At 35.7% G+C, this 27,727-nt stretch overlaps 1 protein-coding gene and 1 non-coding gene across 8 annotated transcripts in view; both read left to right on the top strand.

Annotated features, from left to right (window-relative positions):
- The window catches only part of ACSS3 (acyl-CoA synthetase short chain family member 3), a 154,411-nt gene that overhangs the window by 88,593 nt on the left and 38,091 nt on the right, over positions 1-27,727 (top strand). For all 7 annotated transcript variants that reach the window (XR_004351694.1, XR_004351695.1, XR_004351696.1 and 4 more), the window contains exons 8-9: positions 3,420-3,571; positions 13,838-13,941. Coding sequence is in view for 4 of the 7 variants with exons in the window: in XM_032644998.1 (XP_032500889.1) it covers positions 3,420-3,571; positions 13,838-13,941 (256 nt within the window). In the remaining 3 variants the exon portion in view is untranslated. The remainder of the gene's footprint in view (positions 1-3,419; positions 3,572-13,837; positions 13,942-27,727) is intronic.
- Positions 25,696-25,797, top strand: LOC116761381. The gene has a single exon (XR_004351956.1). It is a non-coding gene; the product is annotated as a U6 spliceosomal RNA (small nuclear RNA).

Genomic DNA, 27,727 nt, shown 5'->3' with positions numbered 1-27,727 from the left:
CATACTTAGAGTGTTACTGGTTACTTTTAAAAAGCATTATAAAGGAGTCATATTGCTTATGTGTGCATGCATGTCTGTGTGTGCACATGAGCCTATGATGTGCAGGAGGGCAGGAGAGAAGAGTGTTCGATCAAATCAATAAGGCATTGAGTCATCTGCATTTAGAGTTCATAATGAAAGAGGCTTACTGGCGTTGCTTCAGTTTTCTGAAGCTGCTAGTGGTGATAGATGCTGAGAACATATGGGTCCTACGTTTATCACTGTAGTCTTTCCCTTTATTAGACATAAAATAGCTTATAGCACCTGCTATGTAATTTTTAATAATATTACTACACACACACACACCCCAATTACTAAAGTATAAGTTCTCTTAGAGCAGGACCTTACCTGGCTTGTTCAAATAATTATTCCCAGAATTTAGAAAAGTGTCTAGACCATAGTAGATGACCAATAAGTATTTATTAAATTAATGAATATATTAGCACTGTTTAATGTATTATGATTGTATGCAAACAATCATTTCTGATGAAAGATCTTATTCTGTGCTATTATATTTGTATATAATAGTATTATATTTGCTATATATTATATTTGCTATTATATTTGTATATGATAGTATTCTATTTGCTGAGGTGTTTATATCATTCAGAGCCTAATGTATGTGTTAATCAGCAGGCTGGGGGAACAATAATTTCTTTGAGGTGTCATAACTTATATTTTAATCAAAATTTGAGATCAAATAGAAGTTTTAAGAAAATAAAAAATAAAATATATAAATATTAACGTAATTCCAAAATAAGGAAATATCACTCATTGCCTCAAATGATCTTCTGGGGCATGGACAATAAAAGCCAAAACAATTGAAGCTTTCTTAATTCATCTGAATTACAAAAAACATTGTGAGCTTTTATGCATCACTTCCATTAGTATCCTAATTGTAATGACATGTTATTTTGATTTTTTATGTTCAATAAATGTAATATTGCTGGAAATTTGGTGCAGGGTCAGAATTGCAACAGTAACAATTTTATATTATCTATAAAAAGTATAGTGCAGTTGTTAACTATTATTTCTAATTAACTATTGTTTCATTATCATTAGATACAATTAATTTGAAGGCACTATAAAATACATCAAATTGTGTCCTCCATGTAGGTAGTCATTATGGTATAGCATTTTCATTATGACACTAATAGCATTCTTTAGTGAGTATATTATCATTGTCCCATGACACTGGCACTGCAGTGGAATTCAACTCTAATTGGCTATAAAATATCTTTCTTCAGTAGAGGTCAACCCATCTTAAAATATTACCTCAGTGCTTTTAGCTTATCAGAATCATATTGGAAAAGTGATTTATTCTTATTTAGCAGGCAAGAAAATGGCAGCATTGACAGGGCAAGTCAATTGCGTAAGGTCAGTTGACAAATCATTTTTACGTGGGTGAGGTCAAGTTTCCAAAGACACAGTCTACTGCACAGGGTGATCAGTGCCGTGCCTAAGACAGATTTGAAGAAATAAAAGTCAAATGTTTACCTCCCTTGGTTAGAAATAATACAGTTAGTGCTGATATGCTCAAGGCTTCAAAATTTGTGCATTAAATTATATACATGAGTTGCCATACTGTATCTGGCAGCTTTTTATACTATGCCAATGTGTTGACCTGTATGGGATAGTAATGAAATAAATTGAAATCAAGTGTTTTGGGATAGTTGTGATAATTAAAATGAATTTCTAGTTGAAACAAATGTCTTCTTTGGTATTAAAAGAGCATGAGAAGAAGCAACAGAATATAACAAAGAGGTAGTAAAAAAAGGAAAATATAACTATATTAAAGAATATTAAGGGTAACTATTAAAAAAATAAATGTAAAAACTAAATAGTGCTCTAGCAAAGATCCAGTTAGAAGTGGATAGTGAATCAAAATTATTAAATGGCTATGGTTGGCCTCATATTATCATCCACTCCTTTATTATTCTTTATTTGGGGAGACCTCTGAGTTGACTTCTAGCAAATTTTTTCTTTCCTGCCTTCTTCCCTCCCCTCCCCTCCCCTCTCCCCTGACCCTCCCCTCTCCCCTCCCCACCCCTGCCCTCCCCTCTCCCCTCCCCACCCCTGCTGTCCCCTCTCCCCTCTGCTCCCCTCCCCTCCCCTCTCCCCTCCCCTCTCCCCTCCCTTCTCCCCTCCCCTCCCCCCTCCCCTCCCCCCTCCCCTCCCCTCTCCCCTCCCCTCTCCCCTCCTCACTCCCCTCCCCCCTCCCCTCCTCTCCCCTCCCCTCCCCTCCTCTCTCCTCTCCTTTTGTTAGCATAGTTCAGTGTTTCCCAAGTGTGTTTTCCAGAATACAAGGTCCATGGGATGCTCAGATGGGGGATATGGACAAAGTTTAGGAAATATTACATAGAGTCACTCATCTCTTAGAATTTCCTGATGTACTTTAACACTTTTTAGTCTCAAGAAATGATCCAAAATAGGAAACCTGTTCACCCCAACCCCTTCCAAAATGATTTGACTGTGAAATATATATTATATTTTATATATATATTAACATTCCAGACACCTGACTTTAGAAACAAAGGAAGAAGTACCAGTGATAAGAATGTATTGAGGAACGAGGGGATATGGTTGGGCCAACATAGATTTTATGGGACACTTTGAATTTTTGCAGAATTACTGATTTATTTATGCCATGCTCATTTTCCACTTTGCAGGAACATTAGTTAAAAAATGCTTTGTGTCATTTTGAACTGTATAGTCTATAAAAATTGTTAAATTTTTATGAATGGATTATCCTTTGAACATGCATAATGTCATTTTGAGGCTGTGGAAAACTTACATATTTTGAGATATCTTATTGGATTTTTAAAAAAAATTCTTAGAAATTGCTTTTCTTGGAGTGAGACATTTAATTGAAAAGGTCATTGCTCAGAAATCACTGTGATTCCAGATTTTTCTGTCTTCTCATATATTTTGAGAATTGCTATTGTCACTTTTAATAGCTATCATGAAAAAAGTTTAATATTAGAAATTCATAGCAACTACATTTCTCATATAATCTGCCAGACAAAACAATGTATTTAATTGCTGGGAAAATACAAGACTGTTTTATGTTTTTAATTTGAATGTGATATATATATATATATATATTTCCAGTCCTTTATCTTTCAAAACTTATGAAAGGAAAAGTGCAATTTGAAAAGCTTTTAGGATGCAGTATTGGAGCAAATGGGCTCTCTGATGCCTGGGCATTTGGTTTGTTTTATTTATGATGGAACATGGGAATATTTTAAAACTAAGATAAATAGTTTCAATGTTGAGAACCCCATTTTGTTAATATTGCTGTGTTAAATGTGTAGGTACTGAACAGTCAATGAAATATGAGACATTTTACCCAGTGACATTTTAAATGAATCTCCTTGTAGGGGAAGCCTGTGGGAACACCAGATGCTGGTGCTTATTTCCGTGTGCTCGCGGAGCATGGAGTAGCTGCCTTGTTTACAGCGCCAACTGCCATTAGAGCAATCCGTCAACAGGACCCTGGGGCAGCCTTGGGGAAGCAGTACTCTCTGACAAGGTGAACTCGGGATGCACAGGGCAAATGACATTAAAAACTGCAATCAGAATGAATAACTGAACATCCTATATATTTTTTCTATCACTGCAGTACCACTATGGAAAGAGCCAAAGGTTCTGAATGTTAAGAATGACTGTTCTAAACATATCTTTGAAATAGTTGGAAATTTAACTATACTGTGAATATTTTTTAATGCCATATCCTGTTTATTTCTGTTCAAATTTTATCAAAATAGTTCTCTTTTTTAAACTACTCAGCTTACATATTTTCCTTAAAATAAAATGCTAAGTGTAACTTAAAATGAGTATGTATATATATATATATACATATATGTGTATGTATATATATACACACATATATATATAACATCTGTCTTTTGAAAATAGACTAATAGTCTAAATAGAGGGAAATATTATTTGATTTCATTTATAGAGATAAAACGTGGAAACTATAGTCCAAATTACTTATGTTGAAAGAGTGAAGGAAATTATTTTTCTATTGTTTTGTAATAATGTGCTCTGAATAGTTTAGGTATTTTTGTGCTGGTTTATTGCCATTCATTTTAGTTTAATGATATGTATATTCAAAGATAATTATAGCAATTTGTGTCTTCAAGGCAGTTTCCAACATCGAATCTTATTGAACCTTTTTGAAATAGGTCACTGCTATCATGAACTTAAAGTATTTTGTAGTTTCTTCAAGTCAAAAGTGGGTTTGAATTAAGTCAGTTTGAATTTTTTAAATTAAATGCCAGATGTTACGAATTTTATGCTGCTATGGCCCAAGAAGGGGTTAAAACAGGTATCATAGCAATTGCAGATATAATCAAGAAGACTTCAATTTGGGCAGGGTCAGTGGTTTTGTTTATTTGTTTCTTTTTCCTCTGTTTTTTTTTTTTTGTTTTATGAAAAAATGGATCCAGATTTACGTAAAATGTTCATAAAATGAGCATACAATGCGTTCATAAAATGGATCTATTATATTTCTATTCACTCTCTGTTCCTTTATTCACTACATTTCAACTTAGTTTTCTCCATTTCAGTCAAAAGCATAGAAACATAGATTTTGGTAAAAACATCTGAGGTTATGTATCGTCTCCACGTCTTAAGACAATTCCAGGGGTTTTGAAGAAACAGTGGCTGTTGTTCTTGCAGTGTCTCTTTTCTGACAAATGCATTCTGATTACAGGGCATGTAGATGTGTGACCAGCAAGCTAAGGTGTCTTGTTTGTTGCATCATCTTTTCCCATTTATACATGGGTTTTAGATGATAACCTTTACTGTAAAGGCAAGAACCATTTCTGATTTGCCTGAACTATAAAGCATCAAACAATACCGAATGAATACCTTTTTTTTTTGAATACCTATTAAAACATCACTCTTTCAAACTAATAGGTATAGACATGGAGTATGAGATTTTAGGGTAAGAGAAATTGCAATAAGTTCCCCCAGTCATGCCCCTTTGTCTTTAGGCATCTAAGTTTTTCATGATGATGTGAACCTATGTTTTTAATAGATATTTAGGAATGCAGACTCTATAAACAGCCTCAGTTATTCAAATGACTACTATTAATAAATGCAAACACTTGCTGATCACCTACTATGTGCTAGGCATAGCAGTTAAAGTTTGTTATCTCATTTGGTTATAACAATAAGTAGGAATTGTGATTATTCTCATTTTACAGATGGGTGAAGTTAGGGCCAGAGAGTTTAAGTAACTCTTTAGAAAGAAAGTAACTCAGGCGATCTGACTAGAGCCCACACTCCTAACTAAATTCCATGAACATACTCTTCGTATGAAAGGTAAATTAGGAAACTAACTTGACCCAGGGATTCTTGTCATTCATGGCATAAGTGCAGCTTTTCCTTTTCATATATTTGTAGTCTGTACAAATAATACCTTCACTGATCTACTTTGATAGATTCTCACTTGTGGACTAAAGAGAATGTTAGAAACAGAAGGGACCTCCAAAATCCAACTATCTCACTAGGCAACCAAGGTCCAAGAAAAGTTGTTTGGGTTAGAGACAAGAGAGAACCCAAGTTAGAGAACCCAAGTCTTCTCATACAGCTATACTTTTAAGTTTATATTTACGTTCAAGACATTTCATACTAACTTACAGAATGGATGGTCTCTTGATATTGTAATTGCAGGCTCATGATTGATTTGCAGTTTGCTTATCTCTCCTTCTATAGAACATTTTAAGTGATGAAGTTTTCTTTTTAAAATGTTACATAGCTCATTAAAGATTGTTTTAAAATAAATTTAAAGATGTTCCCCCCAATTTAAGAGGGTACTCTGAAATACGTAACTAACCAGAACTGTAAGTTCATTTTATCAGACAACTAGAGTTTGGAAAAATAGATGAGAAGTCATCTAGTGTAATGATTTCATTTCACAGTAGAGAAAACTTTGGTACAAAGAGGTGAAATAACATTCCCAGGATTACAAAGCTACTCTGGGGCAAAGCTAGGACTAGGCAGTATGGTATGGTAATTTAGATTCTGACTCTGGAGTTAGACTCCCTGGGTTCAAACCTACCATTTACTGGCTGTGTGACCTTGAGAAAGTTATGTAGCCTCTCTGTTCTTTTCTTTCTTTCTTTCGTTCTTTCTTTTTGTGGACTATAAGAGCAGTAATAGTACAAGAATATAATGAAAATAAAAGGTACATAATCCATGCAAAGCACTTGGAACTGTTCATAACATAGACTGCCTTAGCAGTTATTATCATCTTCTGCTTTCTTATTCACTGCTCTTTTTTGTCACATCATAGTGATTTATTTTCCCGTGATCTTCTAGTTCAATTTTAGTAAAGTTAGAAAAAATTCTGTGCTGGGATTTCCACTCAAGATAACACAGTACCTTGTACTTTGATGCAGCCTTTCTTTCCCCATTACACAGCAATGAGAGATACTATGAAAAACAAGAAGCAGAGCATCAGAACTGAGCTGAAAAATAAACTTTTCTGTGGACTGGAAATGGATTAGGTTTGCAAAGCGGTAAGGGTGGCTGACGCCAGAGGCTTGCTAGGTGTACAAGCATGCATTGGCAGAGTAAAGGGACTCAGTATTACCCTGCTTAGGTCATGGAGTCAGAGCTTGCTCAGTGATTGAGGATGGGCTGGGGTGTTCCTCCCCACTCAGGAAAGGAGGCTGATAATAATGACTGTCAGTTGTTTTCTGGGACTATGACATATAGCAAGCTTTGGTCTAGGAATCTGATTGAGACAAAGCAACCAGAGACTGAACCAAACTGCCCATCTGTCATCCTAGAATAGGATCTGTGATATCCTGAGTATCACTGTGGATTAATAATTCTGAATCATCATTATGGCATTGGACCTCTAGAGGATAGTTATATCACTCACAAACCTATTGAACAGAGAAGGTGAGTGTAGGAGAGAGAGAAGGAGAAAAAAACAAAGACAAAGAACTTCTATTTTGAAAGAGTTTGGGAAATAAAATTCCAAACACACAAGGAACTCTAATGCTAATAAAATCAACAGAACATGGATTCATTCCAATTGAGATTATTTTTGTAATATAGCCAAATCAAACGTGAAAATAAGTATGTTAAGGATAATCAGAGTCATAAACTAATAACTCTTATGTAAAATTATTAAACTTGGGTATGAAAAAATTAAAAAGTACAATGGATAGTGTAAACTAAATAAATGAAACAAATATATGGGCACAAGGAAAGACTGTTAAAAATTACAGGATATTATTGAGGAAACTACCCAGCATGTAAAACAGAGAGACAAAGTAATAAATCTGAAAGAACTGTTAAAGAGACTTGGAGGGAAGAATAGGAAACTACAAATGTATCTAGTAAGAATTTCAGAAGAAAATGGAAGAATCGTTAAAAAAAATGAAAGTTGAAGAGCAATAATTGAATATGTTACTGAATTGAAGAAAGATGTGGATCCTAGTTGGAAAGTGCCATCCAAGTACTAAGAAGGTTAAATATAAGTAAATTCTCATTGGACAGGTCATTTGAAAATTGCAAAATGTGAACTGAGGCTATAGATAAAATCCAAAAAACTACCAGAGGAATCAACAGAGCACCAAAGAGGAAAATCCAAACTGATGCCAATAGATGCTAGATGACAATAGTGAAAGATCTGCAAAGTTCTGAGGGAGAATTGTTAAACAAAAAACTTTTATTGAAGACTGAGGGCAAAATAGAAAAATGTGCATATGGACAAAGCTAAGAGAACTTAAAACCCAGAGACTTTCTTGACAGGAAAAATGCACACAGGGAAATGGTATGGGATATGAAAAAGCAGCAGCAAAAACTGATGAAATATGTTGTTGAATTTATATAGTTGTTACTGTACTAATTATAATTGGATATTATGTTTAAACAGAAGCCAAAATAAATGCAATAAATAACTGTAACAAAACGGTGGAGAGTTTTTTCAAAAGGTAATTTGAATTTTCTAGTGGGGAGTAATAGAAGAAAACAGAATGAAGGAAAGATGGAAATAACCACAGGGACGTTGATGGAAAAAAATAATGATGTTCTGTTGTGTGAACTAGAGTCGATGAGGCATCACTGAAATAATCTATTTTTGTTTAACTTCTGTTGGCACAAGTGAAGAGTAATATTCTCTTGTTTGGTAGTTTATGACCTTGAAAGAAATATTCATTTTAGTTTTCTTCTGCCCTAACTTTATTACCTCAGAATTCTTCACCATAATCTACCTTTGGCTTTTTATCCATTACTATGCAGCTTCCTGTGTATTTTGGAATAAAATTAATTTAACAACATAACCATTTTTCTGTTTCCCTTTTTGCTTAATTTTCAACTTAATTTGAGTCTTGAATTATACTCAATTTTATATAGAATTGAGGAAAGAGGTATAGGTCTCATTCACATTAATCTCTCTCCCCCTTTTTTCTACTCTGGGTATTGTATATTATCATTTTGTTTATCCTTTTAGTATTATTCATCTGGAAGTAGATTCATCTTTCCATGTGTTACCATTATCAGAGCATCTCCCATATATTGAATTAGTATATAACAATCTAGGGAAGCATTATCCAATAAAACTGATGTCTACAATATAGTAGGTACCAGCCACATGTCACTACTGAACTCTTGAGAAAAGGTTAATACTATGAAGAAATTGATATTTTTTTCAATTTTAACTAATTTAAATTTTAAATAGCCAGAGGTGGCTGGAAGCTACCATATTGTACAGTGCAGAGACAGGACATATATAATTAATATGGGTAAATTTACTCTCCATAGAATCCAAATTACTGTGAAAAATGGCTAATTTTCACTTAAAACAATTTTTTTATTGTGGTAAAAGTCACATAATATAAAACATACTATTTAAACCATATTTAACTGTAAGTTCAGTGACACTAAGTACATTCACATTGTTGTGCAACTCTCACCATCATCCATCTCCCAAATACTTCACCTTCTAAACTGAAACTCTGTCCGCATTAAACACTAGCTCCCCATTCACTTTTATGAAATGAATTTGTAAACAAAAATATATTTTTGAATTTTTAAATATGGGACATTTATCTATTTGTAATATTAATAAAATAATGGCAAGGTCATTAGTGAGAAATTTCACTGTTGAAAAATGTTTCAGTTCCTTTTTTGCAAGCCTAAAGGACTAAATGTTCTTTACAAAATAAGAATATAACTCTTGCTCTTAGGCATGAGTTTATCTTTAAACTATCTTATAATTTATCTTTCAATTATAGATTTATACTAAGAGTTTTTAAGTAATCATTTGGTTATAAAAATATAAAATTACATATCATGGTTTTGTTTTTTTGCGAGGAATTAGGTGTTAAGTAATATTGGATTAAATATTTATTAGAAGATTTTAAATTGTCAGTCATGTCTTATTCCTGAATTTTATCTTTGTTTATAATGTGTTTATACTCATTAATATTATACAATTTGAAGTCTGTAATTGAGAAAAATAATAACTTTGGGGCAGTTTTAGGAACTTTAATACAAAAGTAGAGTGATAGTTAAGTGTATCTAGGGAAAGGGGATCATCTATACTATTTGACGTTTTTCTAAATTACCAATGAGCCCCAGAATTTTCCTCTGCTTTTGGTAAATAGTAAAGTGGTTTTAATGGAAATGGAGGGATTTTTTCTGACTTGCAGAGAAGGCAGACACCGCTTTTCCTATTCTTTATTGAATATCACACCTTTCTATTTTGCTTATTAGCACCATTATGAAGATTGCTATCATGATGATACTAATGTAATTAAAAGATAAGAAGAAAGGCAATAGAAATGTAATGCAAAACAATACTACGTTTAAAGATATATAATGCTGAAATTTATCATGAGATAAGGAATCAGTGCTATGCATGGTTTTTCATTATTACAATCAATTATTTAAATTAATAGAAGTTTACTTGGCTAGGGAAAAAAGCCAAAAAATTAATTAAAACTTGTAAAAATGCTGGTAATATCAGGTATGAATTATCCCTGGATTAGCCAAATATTATTTTATATGGTGTGCTAACATTTTTTAAGTGACAATATTTTGCATTACATTTTCATTAATAAATATTTTTGAAATTCTATGTATTAAGTTTCATATATAAACTAATCACATGACTATATGGATCGTCCAGAGCTCTTTGAAGTAATCTGTGGCTTGGCAGATGATGGAAATGTGACCTCTGATATCCATAAAACTCTTCCTTTTGGTTGTTCTTTGCCTGTACTGTTAGAATCAGCCAAACCTAGCATTTTACAAATTTTAATACAAATCATCCAAATGCACAATATTCTTTTTTTTTCAGACAGCAAACTATTGGAAATTTACTTCTGCCCTTAAAGAAAAATTTGGGACTAATAAATTCTGTTATACATGTGCTATTACAAAGAAAGAAGGTGGAAAAGGTACAATATGCTCCAGAAAATGATTACACCTTCAATGAAATGCAAAGAATAGCTCCTCTGTTGGTTAGTAAGAAAACCATGCTTGAAACCCCTTGTAGTCATAAACGGCAAAAATACAACAAAAATCCCAATATGTACATATAGGTGTGTGTGTTCTTTCTGTTCTTCAAATTTCCTGTGATACTATGCAACAGCAATATGGTATTTTAAAGTTAATCTATTGATAAAGTGTGAAACATGTATCAATGATCAGTCGTTAAAGGTATCTGTTTCGTACAGTTTGAGGCAGCACAAAAGCAAGCAATAGTGGACATTTTCAGTCTTTTTTGCTTCTACAATTTGTCATGGATAGCCGTGTTTTCCTCCTAATCATGTTTTCTCTAATGTTACTTTTATTTAGGGTCAGGTATTTGAGAGTTTGGGTTTTTGGTTTATTTATGTGTTGGTTTTTCTTCTTCCAGTGACATACAACGTATTCCTAAAAGGCTTTTCAAGGAAACGGGAATTGTCAGTGGTAACAAGTCCCATTGCTCAGACCTCCTAGATTATCCCCCGTCTCCACCTCCACTTTTTTTCCCCGGGGGTCCCCGGGGGCTGCCTGGGTTCAAGTCTCACCATCTCTGTGATGGCAGCAGCCTCCCAAAGCCAGGGCCCCTGGGCTCCTGTCCTGACCTTCCTTCTGTCCTCCCCACTCCTGCCAGTGGCGTCTTCCTAAAGCAAAAATCTCACTGTGCCACTCTCCTGCTTAAAATCTTTAATTAGCTTTTTTTTTTAACATCTTTATTGGAGTATAATTACTTTACAATGGTGTGTTAGTTTCTGCTTTATAACAAAGTGAATCAGTTATACATATACATATGTTCCCATATCTCTTCCCTCTTGCGTCTCCCTCCCTCCCACCCTCCCTATCCCACCCCTCTAGGTGGTCACAAACCCCCTAGCTGATCTCCCTGTGCTATGCAACCGCTTCCCACTAGCTATCTATTTTACATTTGGTAGTGTATATATGTCCATGCCACTTTGTCACAGCTTACCCTTCCCCCTCCCCATATCCCCAAGTCCATTCTCTGGTAGGTCTGTGTCTTTATTCCCGTCTTACCCCTAGGTTCTTCATGACCTTTTTTTTCCCCTTAGATTCCATATATATGTGTTAGCTTACTCAGCCATAAAAAGAAATAAAATTGAGTTATTTGTAGTGAGGTGGATGGACCTAGAGTCTGTCATACAGAGTGAAGTAAGTCAGAAAGAGAAAAACAAATACCGTATGCTTTAATTGGCTTTAATTAGCTTCTCACCACCTTCATGGAGAAATCCAAATTCCTTAGAAAACTCTATAAGCTCCTTCATGACAACGCCCAGGCTTGCGTCTCCAAATGGCATCACTTGTTCCTCGTTTACCTTAGAAATGCATAATATTCTTAATCACAGAAGTTTTAAAAAAATCAGGAAGCTGATAGTTTGAATAAGATACAATTAAGATATGTTCATATTTTTCAGTCATAAGATTATCAACAATATGGCGTTTATATTTTATTTTGTCTTGTTTTTACATAGCATCTAAAATCATAGATGTATCAACATCATTTTAAAATTTAAAACTTTATACTAGTTTTTCTTATACTTTAACTTACTTTTAATAGCTTAATGTGTTACTATTTATTTCATCCTGCTGTAACATTTCTGTCTGATGAGGTCATAATTGATAATCCAAATTTTAATTTCAAGCAAGTTATAAATGAATACATATTTGATTACCTAAATTTTAGCTTGAATTGCAAATATATATGTAGTTTGCTTAAAGTTTAAGTACCTAAAAATCCCAGGTATTTTGATTGATATCGAGGTCATAAAGATGAACGATTCTAAGGAGCTCACAGTGCACTGTGAGAAATAGGCAAGAAGCAAACAACTATAGAAGGAGATATATGTTTGTAGCAGAGGCAGGAAATGCATGTTGTTGGAGAACAGAGTGAGAATATTTGAATCTTCGTCAGATCTTCATGAAATGATGTAAGTTAAGGAAGGGTAAATAGTCTTCTGTGGCTATACTACATTGTTCAGGATGGGTAGGCAGGTTTTTATTTGATTAGTTTTTATTTATTTTTTTTTGGGTTTTATTTTGATGATAATGAATTAACTCTTATACACACATTCTTTGTTTTTTTTGTTTTTGTTTTGAACATCTTTATTGGAGTATAATTGCTTTACATTGTTGTGTTAGTTTCTGCTGTATAACAAAGTGAATCAGCTATACGTATACATTTATCTCCATATCTCCTCCCTCTTATGTCTCCCTCCCACCCTCCCTATCCCACCCCTCTAGGTGGTCACAAAGCACCGAGCTGATCTCTCTGTGCTATGCGGCTGCTTCCCACTAGCTATCTGTTTTCCATTTGGTAGTGTATGTATGTTCATGCCAGTCTCTCACTTCATCTCAGTTTACCCTTCCCCGTCCCCATGTCATCAGGTCCATTCTCTACACCTGCGTCTTTATTCCTGTCCTGCCCCTAGTTCTTCAGACCCTATTTTTTTTTAGATTCCATATGTATGTGTTAGCATATGGTATTTGTTTTTCTCTTTCTGACTTCACTCTGTATGACAGACTCTTTGACAGACAGGCCACGGGGGCATTGAGAATAGAAGAAAAAAATAGTCATTCTCTCAATGAACCACCAATAGTGTCAACTCATTTCTATTTTTCCTATTTCATCCTTTCTACACTGTGGCATGATGTTCCCTGCAAAGGATTCTTCATCTCTTAGTAATCATATATTCTTTTTGATAGGAGTCTTTTTAACCTGGAAGGCCACAATGGCATTTCTTTTTAAATCACTAATCTTTCCTAAATATGTCCTTGGAATAGGGGAAATATGTGTTGAAATCATAATAATCTTTACCAAAGTAACTCATGAGAAGGAGCAAGTGCCTCATATTTATGAGCATATTTGTTGCCTTAGCTGATACTCCAGAGTGTATTTTTGTGTATAGACTTAAGTAAAATACAGCAATCAAATTTGGAGCTAAAATTAACAGAGATAATGTCAAGAGGAAAAAGGTTTTTCGTTTTTGATTATTAGGTGAATATGATAGATATATTACAAAGATCAACTCAGTTGCTCTTCTCAGAACTGAGAAGCTGTAGCTGTGAATTCTACTTTTGAAGCATCTCTTTCCAGTGCTGTGCTATGCATTTAGTTATACCGCGTCCAAACAAATAATGCCTCTAACCATTCTACAGCCATTCTACAGTGTTTTCCTCTGACAGAATTAATGTGATTAGATTCTACAATGTTTAAAAGAAGGTAGATGAAATTGTTTCAGTTTACTTTCAAGGAATAATTTGAATTTACTCTCTCTCTAATATTCAGGTTCAAAACATTATTTGTGGCTGGAGAACGATGTGATGTGGAGACCCTGGAATGGTCCAAAAAGGTCTTCAGAGTACCTGTCCTAGACCATTGGTGGCAAACTGGTGAGCATTTTCCAAACACGTACATAAATATTGCAGACATGCTCAGAGGCACTGCAAGGATAGGAGGAAATTTTGAATTATGACCATCAGGCACAAACTCAGAAATCAGGTGGTTCTGGTTTCGATAGAAATAAGCAATTCTTTGATTATGTTTTTGTTAAAAAGTCTCCTTAAATGACATCGATGCTACCATTCTCTTGGTCCCTGGGTATAAAGCCCTGAAGACTACTTTTGCTTCCCATCCTCTTTGCTTCATATATCCAGTGAGTCACTAAATCTCAGATTTCCCTTTGGATTCATCCCATCTTCAGTACTCCCATTGCCTCTGAGCTGCAGCAGCCGCACTGTCATCTACCCTGATTTAAATGATCCTCATCACTCATCTCTGTGCTCCCTGCTTTGCTGTAACCCTGCACACTGCTGCAGGAGTACTTTTTTAAAGCACTGTTTCTTTTATAGGATTTCCTGTGGTTCTCTGGCTCTTTTCTTATGATCAATAAAATCAAATCTCTTCTGCCTAGCACTCAACAGACAAATGTATTTTTCACCAAAACGCTTATCATTATATCTGTAATTTATTTATTTACTTATTTATTCTCTATTTTCCTCCCACTAATTGATCCTTGGGAAACAGCTTGTCGTATTAAGTGGATAGAATAAAACTTTGGTACAGATAAAAAAAAAGACTTTCTGCTGCTTCTTTTGAGGAATGATTGTGTACATATGTGAAAGTAAGTAGTTTACCTGGAATCTGTTTTCCTTGTCACCGAATGTAGTGATTTTGTTGGCTTTTCCATTTGGCCCACTGAAAGTAGCTATGAGTTATCAGAGCCTTTACAGACTTCCTATGTGTATACTTCAGTTCAGTCCTACTCAGTTCAACTAATTAGATCAACAATTGTATATTAGTATTTTCAGAATTTCCATCTTCTGAGCATTTTGGGCAGGGCATCAAATTTGGATTATAAAATTTCTAGCAAAAATTAGGTCTGATTTTAAAAATTCTAGCAAAAATTAGGTCTAATTTTAATATCTAGAAGATCAAGTGAGAGACTAAAACTGAAGTTCAGTGTTTAATATTTTAGAACTCTGATTCTGATAAATTATACTTTTATATTTTCTTGGATATTACTCTTTCGGAAAATGTGTTTTCTATATTCATTATAATATGAAACATAAAGTGAATGATCAGAGCAGAATACATGTTCTTTAAATAAGATGCAAATCAGAAAGAAAGTTTCTGTTGTCTGTAATTTGATTTGCTAAGGGAGAAATTTCTTATCTAAATTCAGATTTGTAGCTATTTGGGAAATAAAAAAAGGTAAGATTCAATATGGAGAAAGAGCAGTGCTATGCGTAAAATACACAAAAAACAAGCGAAGAATTATTGCCTCTGCAAGGAGGAGTGTTTATAGACTTGATGAATCCCCTATTCATCCAGAAAGTTCTAACAGTTATTTTTCTGGGCGTAAAGAGGAAAATATTTTATCACCTTTAAGATGGTTTTCCAAGGTGGTTTTCCTTTCCTGGTCAACATACAGCTTGTTTCCAATACACAATGACCTCACACGAGTGCTTGCAGAAGAGTTCTGTTCCCCACCCCTGGCTCCCTTAAAGGTGACTATGCTAAAGCTTGTCGAAGGCAACCAACACATTAATAAATAAAATTATGATTCCTTTACTTTTGCTTATTGATATCGTTGCACATAATAGCCTGTGCAGAGGTATGTAGTTAGTGCATCCAGCCTTACAAAAAAGCTCACTGAATCCTGAGAAACAAGCATAAGGGGTCTCTGGTGGGTACTGAGTTCCACATGAATTTGCAATTTTTCTTTGACGTATTGTTCAGAAGGAATTAGTAGACACATTATGTCAGTGTGCTTTGAATGGCTGCTCATTACCGTGGAAAACAGAGTGTATTTCTACTAATAATGACGGATTCTTTCCATCCCCCACATTTAATTTTACAGCATTTGATATTGTGTCCAACTGAAGTACACAAATACATACATAGGGATAGGTATGTAGGTAGGTAGGTAGCTAGCTAGCTAGGTTAGTGGTTTTGTCCTTTATAAAAGAAATTTATCCCACGTGGTGCAGGTGTCTGCTACTAACAGAAAATTTAGTTAGAATCTTTATTTATTTGCATTGAAGAAATCAGTTCAGTATTTTCAAAGTTGTATGTTGTGGTAAATAATTGCAAAGTGATACTGAAGTTTAATACTTGCAACTGTTCACCTTTCTTAAGGTGATATCAGATTAATGGGGGGAAAGGCAAACACTTTATGGGTTATTATTAACTCTTAGAAAAAAGAAAGAAACATTTGATATTTCTAGTACGTTTATGAATTTCCTAATATTTTACGTATCAAATAGATGGTCATGCACTTCCCCAAGAGGTAGATCAGCAAAAACCTGATCACATTTGAAGGAAGATTAAGCTTTGCCCAAAGGAATATTTTTCTTTATTTAAAATTTCAAGTCTTCTACAAGGTTGCTGTTACTTGTTATTGACTTAGAAATTGATATTATTTTATACAATCACACACTTTTATGAGCCTTCCATGCAATGCATAATTTATGAATTTGCTCTCTGATTACATTAATATATGTGTACAAATGAGTTGTTAAGAGACTGTGATGTGTAATTTGGAATTAGTCAGGGGTATGTTAAGTAACTAAAATGTATGAGTGAAAATTGATTAGTTCCTGTGACTTGGGCTATAAGGAGGCACTCTGCAGTCATTCCATTTATATTACAATGTTGTTTTTGTTACCCAAGTGAAATTTGTATTAGCAACAGCAGATTTCTAGTGACTAACATCCTCTTTTGATCTGTTAATATCAACACTCTTTGATGTCTGATTTAAATAATACCTAAGATTCTAAATTGAGAACTAATCTGTGGAAAATCCGAGAACAGATCAACTCCTTATAGGGGCATTTCAATAAAGAATTGTCTCTGTTCAACACCACTGAAGCATTAACCCCTTGTTTTGGATTGTAATAATGTAAACATTTAATGCTCTCATGAAGGAAATTGGTCTTGCTAAGTTTATATAGGAGAGTTGTATATATTTGATTCATAATTCTGGGTAATAGACAAATTGTCATTTACTCAGATGCTTTATCTTTATAGTAATTTATCCATAAGATGATTGGAAGCATCTGGATTATTGACTGAATTTTTCATTTTTTTAAATAGGGGTTAAGAAATAGAGGTGCTACAATCATAATTTGAAAAGGGGAAATTAAGAGAATTGATAAATGTTCCCTTAAGATATGATAATTTGTGTACAAAGAAATAAACAGCCAGAACTTCATTACCCTCAGTTGTACAATCACCAGATAAAACACTGCACTGCTATAGATCATTTTTAGTACTAAGATGAGCTTTTCCAGAAATCAAACAGCACAAAGAAAGAACTGTCAGTGCAGTGCATTGTGTCCTTTGCAAGAATTGTTTTTTCTTATTTAAGATGCCTATGAAGGAACTGTTTTCCTTTTGAGTGAATCACCTAGTACAAAAAAAAAAAAATTAAACAACTAAGTACTAAAACCCAAAACATAGTAGACCTTATCCCTTTTTGAAGTTTCCTCCTTCCTTTTTCCCTTCCTTCTTTCCTTCCTGTCTTCCGGCCTTCCCTTCTCTTCCCTTTCTTTTTCCTTCTTTCTCTCGTTCCTTCCTGTTTACTATAAGATATGGCACTAGTTTATAAATGGCTGCAGCAAAAAAGTTTGGCATCCCACTTTGTAATGTTATTTAATTTTATGTAGAAACACTTTATTCTTTTACTTGCTATCAGTCACTTAAATAAAGATAACCACTGCAAAGTTAGAACACTCAAGTTCCACAGTAGCTTTTATAAGGGACAACTTGGTGAAGGGTTTAGATCAAAAGAATCAATGATTCTTTCCACCTGCTAGCAGAACAAATCTGTGTGGTTTCCATCAGAAGATACAAACCTTATGTTAAAGTGTTTTAAGTGATGCACACCCCCCCCCCCCCGTAGTGATGAAGTAATTGAAATGAGGTAATGACCACCAACTTGAGTAGCACTGGGTGATTTTGTTGTTTGTTTTGTTTCCATCACTTTAATGGAGGAGTAAAATTCTTCGTAGAGTTTTTAAAACCCCTAGAAGGGATTTCAATGAGAAAATGGTAATCTCCTAATGGATTGAGACATTGGTGGCCATTGATCTTACTTTATCTGCCTTGAGCCACCTTTGCTGAGTTCTTATATCTTGAAGTATTCACAACATTTCTCTCCCTGTTTGACTGAACTGCTGCAGTTTTAGTTGCAATTGCTAGTTCTGAAGTAACTATATTCTATATATAGCCTAAATGCTCCTCCTTTGAGGAAGAATCTGATAATTCTGGATTTTACTAAAATGGACCCACAGGCTCCAGCAAACTTCAGTCATGCTGATTCTTAAATCAAAATCATTGATCCTAAAGGCACACACATCCTAATACCATATTATTAAAATGTGTCAAGGCTACTTGACCTGATAATCCTTATTTTTGCGCTGTTTGGTAAGATATACTTCCTGAGGATAGACAACTGGGACAAGAGTTCTAACCCACAAAAATTGGTTAAGCTGACCAAATTCAGTCCTTATCCTTAGGTGTATCTGGAGAAGATCCATTAGCCTAAGATTTTTTAAAGGCAGCAATATCTTTTATTTACAAGAATCAAAACCACAAAATGGAATAATTCATTTTAGTTTAATAACAGTTATCCTAACCAGAGATCTCTATGAGAAGTGATACAGGCTCAAATATAGTACTGTTTCATTCCTCCTGGGTAGACTAAATGTGATTTAAGACTTGATAGGTAAAGTGTCCAAGTTTAAGCCACATCTTTTTCTGGATCGTCCTCTTCCTTGGTTACCCTTGCATTTTCACACTTTCCACTTTCAGGCATCTGAACTGATATACGTACTGAAGAGGAATTTCCATCTGTCAGTGTGTAGTTCTGAGTTTAGTCTGTGACAGGGTATTCTCTTCATCCCTGGAATTCCACATTGGGAGTTTTATGACTCTTGTTATTTCTGCCTTTCTTTAAACCTTGTTACACCCCCATGTGCTAGTGTGTGACTTTCGTCCATCTTAAACATACCTAGCTTGTGCCCCATGCAAAATCCTGTATGTTTTCCTGCAAAATGGCTTCCTAGGGCTAAGGGATAAAAAGCTCTGTATGGCTGACAATACAGTGAGGAAAGTATCTTCTTGGTGACTATCTTGATGACTATCTTTAATTATTCAAAAATCTGTTCTCCGTGGTTTGGGTGCCAATAGCCACTAGCATACATTCCTTTGGTTGCAGGTCTTGAAGTAAAATATTTCTATGTACAACCAAATGCTGCCTTCCTAGGTTTTACTTTTCAACTGTCATTCCCTGCTTTCTGGGTTTTACTGAATATTTTCTGAGCCCATCAAATTCGGGCTGTGGTGGTAGGGTTTGGTTAAAGTATAGGCCTGCATTTTCAAAGACGGTGGATTGAAGTAGACTTTTGAAATACACACTGTGGAACTCAGGGTTAGACTGGATAGGCAGTGCCATTGCCTCATGAACTGGCTTGTCCAGAATATACCCTATGGTGCTTTCAAATAGCAGAAGGTGAAGAGTCTTCAGTAATATGAATGAATCACTATTGTCTGATGAATTTTGTTTTTCCCAGCAGAGTGGTCAAAAATAAATTCATCTCTCTTTTTCATTCACGGGAAAGAAATTGTAGATAGTTTGGCATGAGAAGTTGTGATTGGGAAAAGCAGTCATGTAGACACAGTGTCATGTCAGCAATGTTCAGCTAGTAAGACTGTGAAAGTATTCATCTGGTGAGGGAGGAAAAATGTCTTGATGTCATCTTTGTTGCCTGGCAACAGCATTTTTTTTTTCTCCTTTAGAGCAAGTCTTCGTTAGTTTAAAGTACGTAATTGTTACTGACAATTTGAGAAGCAGGAGCTTAGAGGTAAGCTGTGTGAATTTGGTTTGTGGAAGGAATAATCTTTTGTCAAATGTTAGGCTTGGTGAGGCTTTCTCTCTTTGAAATGAATAACTGTTTACGAATTATTAATCCATCTGAAAATGAATATCCCAAGTCACATAGCAGCCATTGAATCAGACATTTTCATCTTTACAGCATTATAATGTGGGAAGAACACCAAGTTGGTGTTGTTTTCAGATATGATTACTATACATGAAGTAGTTCAGATATGTATAATTGCTTTTTAGAATCCCTATTTATGCTCATTATTATATTAGTGATAATTTTTGACAAGAGACTAAACGCTAAGAAATTGATTAATAATATGAAGTTGGTTTGGTCTTTGAAATATCATTTATTTTAATTGTCCTACCCTTGCTAAGAGTCTCATTTAATACACTCTAGAAAGGTGGAAATATGTCATGTTTTTGTAGATCTTTACGAGACAAAGAGTTCCTAAACCCTCCCTTAACAAACCTTATTGTCTGGAAATTTGATTTTCCCTTGTTGCATGTAATTCTCTGCACTGTGGGCCCTTTGGCCCCATGAAGTAGTAGTTGCCAATTCCTCTTTTGCTGTCCGTTCTAATTAGAAAACAACAGGTGACTATTCTCCTTGGAAAAGCAATGTGGGTAGTAAAAAGTGATACTGAATCCCAATAAGACTGTTTAAATCCTGGTTTAGCCACTTACTCTGTAGCCGCTGGCAAGTCTCTAATCTAGTGCACATGTGTTTGCTCACAGGCTTGTAGAAAGCTTGAAATGAAGTGAAATGTATATGAACAATGCAGCAAGTTCCTGGCCTATAGTAACATTCAATAAACATTTTTCTTTTCCTTTCCTTTCCTTTCTGTGAATAATCTTTCATGAATATAAAGGCCATTTTTAGCATCCTGGTCTGTAGATAGTCCAGACTCAAGAAAACTTAGAACATAAGAGCTCAATTTATAAATGAAAATATTAATCATAGAGAATTTAATTTCCCAGTGTCAACTAGCTAGTTAACATTAGAACCAGAAGTCTCATTGTTCTGTGTTGATCAGAGCCCTTTCTTCTTATGTTTTACCTTATGCTTTCATTAATACAGCATTTTTTATCTAATTCAACTACAGGTTATTTATGAGTTTCTCTTAAGGTTAGACGCAGTGTGCTGGTGAGAGAGTAGGATAAGACCAGTGTCTCTCAGGTTGAATTAATGGTTTGCTTCCAGTACCAAAAGGTAGGCTGCGTTGAATCAAGTATTTTAAAATGTAATTGTACCATCTCGTGAACACAAAAGATTAAATTGATTTTCTTTCACTGTTGTACACCTCACTGTTTCTACTTTCTTTCTGCTACCACCATGCAAGTTATTTAGAGCTTACAGTATAGATTTAGAGGTGTAGAGAATGGTTTCTTTACAAATTGCTTCTGTGCCCATCACGATGCTGTGGTTACTATGGCTCAAGGGCCCTGTGCCACTGAATTGATTTATTTCCAGGACTTCAGCTCTCTGCATGGGCCACCAACTTCTAAAATCCATACTGCTTAAATGTAGTGTTTCTAGAACCGCAGTGGGAGCACAATGGCAGATTTCCAGATGCAGCAGGAGCTCCTATTTATAGAGCGGAACCTGCCATAACGTTCTTCCTCTTAGCCCTCACTCACATCTACTCTTCTTTCTGTGTTGTCTTTCATCTACAAGCCAAAACCCTGGGGGTTGTCCTGGATTTCTCCCTCTTGCCCTGTCCCTATATCCAAACCATCAGCAAGGCCTTTTGATTCTGAGTGTAACTCCAACTTGGTCTCATCTTCCACTGCCACTCACCTGCATCAGACCACCAACATCTAACTGATTTCTTGCTCTGGGTTGGGATTCTCAGTTTAGTGCCACAGTTTGCAATGGAAGAGCTTTTTCTAAAGTGCAAATCTGAACAAATCTCCTCTGCTACAACTCCCCGGGTCCCCCAGTGTTCCCGGAATAATATCCAAATTTCTTAACATTTCGCGATCTGCCTTTGCACCCCCCTCTCATTTTGTTCCTTATTATTTCTTTTCTTTCACCCCTCGCCCACCCCCCACCCCCCCAGCCCTGTAAGCTTTGCTCTGGTAAATAACTTGCAGTCAGTCCTTGGTGGTCTAATGTCTCAACTTTGTACATAACTTCTATTTCTGTTGGGCATGTCTTTCCATCTTTAACACTCTCTTCTCCCCAAAAGAAATGAATTATGTAGGTTGGATATGTTCAATAAATATTTGTTGAAGGACTGACCTTTGAATATCATTCTTGGAATAAGAAAAAGATTGTAACAGACTTGCAACAGTAACATACAGTTTTTTTCTCTTTCCTGAGTCCTCTATTTCTCTTGTTCTCTTGTTCATTTTGGGATTGCATTGTGTGATTTGCTACTTATTTTTTAAGAACACTGATCTTAATAATGGGAGTCAGAGCCTAAAATTATGTAAGTATGTATTTACTAGTCAGAAAACATTTCCTGAGCACAAAATGTCAGGGATTAGACTTTGGTCCTGCTGATATAAATGGTTCTCAGAGCACACAAGAAGAACCTGATTTCAACTGCAGGCTAGGAGAGTGTTTTCATATAATTACATGCACAATTCTTTTTTGAAAGATTTTGTAATATTCTTAATGTCAAGTGTTCCAAGTATCTATTGCTGTGTAAAAAATATTTACCCTAAAACCTAGTGGCTAAAAATAACCACCATAGCTCGTGATTTTATGGATCAAAGATATGAGTAGAGATCAGCTAGGGATTTTGTGCTCCAAGTACTGTTGATTGAGACAACACAGAGAGAATTGTGTGGTGAATGAGCTGCTCTGGAGGCTCCAAAGTGGCTTCACTCTCATGCCTGGGACTGCTGGAAGGCTGGACTCAGCTAGGACTGTTGTCCAGAACGCCTACAAGTGGCATTTTTAGCTTGGCGGACTCAGAGTAGTGGACCACCTTACATGGCACCTCACGGGTTCCTGAGACAGCGTTCTGAATGTCTTAAGGCCTGTGCCTATAAACTGACAAAACATCACTTTCACTCTTTTCTGTTACTCAAAGCCATCACAAGACAGTAGAAGAAGTATTAAACAAGTTGTACCCACCTGTAATCCACGACTGTGGAGAGATTTCAAGGTTGTGGGTGTAGCCTTTGGACTCTTTAATGTAATTTCTCCTTTGCTCACCATTCAGAAATGGTGTTAAGAAATTCTGTTAATATTTTAATGTGTATCTTGCCAAGATGTATATTTTTGCCCAATGTATATTATTTATTAAAAAATTAAATCACCTTGTGCATTGTGCATTTTATAACATTTATCTAAACAATATTTTGTGAGAATTATTTCCTATCACTAGACATTTTCCTATGGTGTTTGGTTTTGCATTACTCCTTAATATGGAATAATTCCTATTCTTTTGGACAATCTTTTAAACTCTAGTATAAACAATACTGTGGTAAACATCCTTGATGCTTAATATTTGTGAGCTCTTACAAATATTTCCTTGTGTATATCCCTTAAAGTGGAACAACTGAGTTAGAGGCTATGCTCAACCTTTAAGAGTTTTTAGAAAAATTGCCATTTTTAAGGCTTTTTATAAGAATTGCCAACTTGCCTTTCAGGAATGCTGTATTGATTTGTAGAAACACTAACACTTATATAACAAAAGTGATTGTCTTTGGCTTGTGCGGGCAATCTGTCTCCCATCTACCACATAACTGAGCTCTAGTCTTTCTGTCAATCTAGTGAATTGATTCTTGCTGTTCAGAAAGCCACAGGAATCTCTGTCGTTAACCAGCCATCCTAAAACAGCTCCCATCTGTCCATCATTTTCTCCCACGTCTCTCTCAAAGCCCCAAATTAAATAAACCTGATCATAAAACCTACATGATGCTCAAATATTTAAGTAGATTCTATTTGCATTGTTGCGATTCGTTAACTTCTTTGTTTAAAGGTCCACACTAGCTCACAACATCACTCAGACGAAAAACTTAAGGTTTTAAGAGGACTTTGAAGTAGTTTTACGTGAGCTGTCTCCTCACTACGTCTCTGACTTTATTTCCTGTTACTACTTTCCTCATTTGTTCTGCTTCAGTCCCAGTGGCTGCCTCACTGTTCCTCAAATACTCTAGGAATAAACCTACCTCGGTACCTTTGCACTTGAGGTTCCTTTCTCCTGGATTCTTTGTCCCTAGATATGTATAAGGCACACGTCCTCACTTCTTCCAAGTCTTTACTCAAATGTCACTTCTCAGGGAGTTTTTATCTGGCTACCCAGTTTAAAATTGCAATCCCTTCCCATCGCTTCTCATATCCTATTCTCATATCCTATCTGTGCTTTCTTTATGTTCTTAGTGGTTATCACTCTTTGACATGCTGTATGTTAGACTTTTGAATGTTATTATTGTTTGTTTCCCCAATTAAAATGTGAGCTCCATGAAGGCAGGGATTTTGGTCACTTTTGTTTATTGCTCTATCCCCAGTTCTAATGACAGCACCTAGCACATAATAGCTGCTCAATAAATGTTTGCTAATAAGTGGTACGTACCACCATTACTTCCATTTACAAGTATGAGAGACTGGACTCACTCCGTGTCACAAAGGTTTTTCTTCCTCTGCTGGGATGCAGTCTGGGTGGGCTCTATTTTCTTCTCTCCTCTGTATTCTACACGGGAACCTCATGAGTGGCATACTTATCTATGCCATTCTTCTCCTGCTCTGAAAGAACTATGCGAAACAGGACAGATTGTTTAAATTTTCTATGTTAGGCCTTAGTACTTTTCATCTGTTAAAATAATATTTCCTTTTCTCCCTATCAGCTTATACTTGGATTAAATGCAATAATATAAACAAAAAACACTTAGCACATGGTACATGGCATAATTCATGTTTGAAAAAATTATGTTTATTAGTTCTCCTTTTCTTCCTTTAGAATTTTTAAGGAAAATTCATTTAGGTAACAGCTCACTAATGCAATAAGGTGGAGTGCGGCAGTAAAAACACTAAAATAATAGTGAAATGTCTGTATTAGCTTCTCATGCAGTGTGAATATAAAACATACCAAGGTAACTTATTCTTCAGAGCCTTCAATTTCCTGCCATCTTCTTCCTGGTTGTCTCTTATCTAAGGAAATTATGCTGGTGAATTGCTGAGCATTGTCTTTCTAAGGTTGGACCTCTTTGGAAAGATTTCTCCAAATGAAGTGTCCAATTCTTTTCTTCAAAGAGAATGTTCTGGTTTGTTCAATGTAGCTCTTTCCCAGTCAAAATGTGACATCTGGATTTCCTGTCTGCTTAGATAACTGCTAGCCAGTTAATTATAGCCTGGGCAGTGTGAAGCAGATGTTTTCAGAACGTCTTTGAAATGGGGCTTTGGGAGTCCTTTGGAGCTTGATTAAGGACTGCAGCATGCCTGGGGCTTTCCCTAACTGGAAGCCTGTTCTGCACGTGGACCTGCTGGGAAGCCAGGGTGGTTATACAGTCTGTGTGCATGAATGTGTGAGCATGCATCTGTGTGCCTACGGTGCAGATTGATCAGTTCTTGGGTCTTGGGACGTTCAGGGGTATAAAGAGAGAAAACCAAAGTCTCTGTAACAACCATTATGGTCTTTCTCAACCCACTTTTGTCCTAACTGTGGCTGCTTATTATACTTAGATTCCTAGGAACTGTCATTTTGTCTGACTGTATCCTTTGCATGTCACTACCAACAGTTCATTTTTTTCCCCAACAGTTCATTTTTAATGCTCTAAATGAATATCAAAATAAAGTCAATAAGTGCTCACTTTGGCAGCACGTATACTAAAATTGGAACGATATAGAGAAGATGAGCATGGCCCCTGCACAAAATAAAGACAACAAGATGCTCAGATTATTAATGTTCAAAGTATAAACTTACATTATCTTCTTGAAGTAACTGAATGGATAATACTTTTCATTGCCCTTAAAATTCAGTCAAAATAATCATATAGAAAAGTATGCTTTTCATAGTTGCTTTACAATCATAAACTACAACAAAACAGCTGAAGGTTAAAGGTTATGAGGATGTAATCACTACGAAAAGATGCTTAAGAATCTCAGGAAGGATGTATAATGTCAACTTAGGCAGTAGATATTGACAGCACTTCAGTTTCTTGTGTCTTTATTTAAGAGTAGGTTTTATTCTCCCTTCCTTTTCCCACACTCCCTTCCTCCCAGTTTTCAGAAGAACAGAGTGCCCATGTCTTTTATAAGAATCCACACTGAGATGAGATGAAGCAGGGTGCAGTTACACTTTTGTTGTTGCAGGGTTTTTGTTTTTCTTTTAAGCAGCAGATACTAGAACCATTGATAGGTATTAGAGCCACTGGAAGGTACATTTGTACATTCTAGAGCTATGTGGTGACAAGGGCTGAGAGGCCTTATGGTGTTGAGAAGTGTCAAGAGTTTGTACTTCAGGTGATCGGAGTGCCCCTACTGAGCACCTGAACTTGACAAGATATGCTTTAAAAATAGAAGATTGACTTCAGAAGCTGCTTCTCACCACGGTGGGAGGCAGAGCGGCAGCATCTTGAAGGGGACATCTCTTTTCCTAATGTGTCTTAGTACCTTCTGTTCTTCTTGTCACCTTGTTATGTCTGAGTACCTTCCTTTAAGCACCTCGCTCTGCAGGGTTGCTTCCTGTCATCACCACTGCTCTCATCTCACTGCTCTTGCAGGGTAGCTGAGATAAATACTCAGACATTTTCCAAAAGGCAAAGGGAAAAATGCTGCTAAATTTCCAAACCTGTGGATTTCCCCCCATGCTTTGATTGTGCTGTAGGGAGAATGCTCATAGCTGATAGAATGCCATGGTCATAAAATACCTCCCGATTTTTTGTCATGATATGAAAGTATTTGAGAATTCTTTGTCAAACACCAGCAATGTCTTCTCCGGTTACTCGCTGCTTCTCCTCAGCGGTGACCATCTGGCTTAGCACCTTAAGCACTGGACTGTCACTCAGGAACTGGGTTTTAAAGTTCGAGAGTTCATCTTCTGTTATTGATACCAGCTGAGCCGCCATCAAAACGTGAATAATAAACTGAACTACTCTGGAAGGTAAAGAACAGTAATAAATTCTTCCCGTCATTCTAAAGTGATATAAATACATGATAAATCATGGTGGAAACCAGAGTGGAAGTACATTCTGAGTCCTTAGGAAGATAGATGTTTTTAATATCTTGGATTACTTTGGATCTGAATGGCTTGGCAGTTAATCCCTTGGGTGTATGTAGGTGTACATTTATGTGTATAATATTAAGCCAGTAGTTCTGAAATTTTTACAATCAGTACCCTCTTATCTTACCCTCCATAGAGACAAATCTCATATTCAAAATATTCTGGTAACTCCAAACTTGTATTTGCCAATAATAACAAATGCATCCTTTTATAAAAAATTATCAGTTTCAGAACTTATGATTATTATGTAATAGCTGCTGTTATTCTGACTGTTACAACTTGAGACAGAGAAGACAAATTTAACATTTCTGTTAATCAATGAAGGCTAATTGTGAATAAGTCTCTGGTCTTGAGGAAATAACCAGCATAAGATAAATAGCTTCCTTCGTAGGTTTTGGGCCTTCAGAAGTCCAGGAGCAACAGATTTAAGAGAAATTTGATAAAGCATTGGTAAATTCAGTTTTAGATGCAAGGTCTCTAGGCAAATGTAGTTCTTAAAAAATTAGAATATGATACTAAAAAAATGATACTAGGGGCTTCCCTGGTGGCGCAGTGGTTGAGAGTCCGCCTGCCGATGCAGGGGACACGAGTTCGTGCCCTGGTCCGGGAGGA

Source organism: Phocoena sinus, chromosome 10, assembly GCF_008692025.1.
Source record: "Phocoena sinus isolate mPhoSin1 chromosome 10, mPhoSin1.pri, whole genome shotgun sequence".
NCBI lineage: Eukaryota > Metazoa > Chordata > Mammalia > Artiodactyla > Phocoenidae > Phocoena > Phocoena sinus.
Note: the sequence above shows the minus strand (reverse complement) of the source record. Positions and strands in the feature narration are given on the sequence as shown.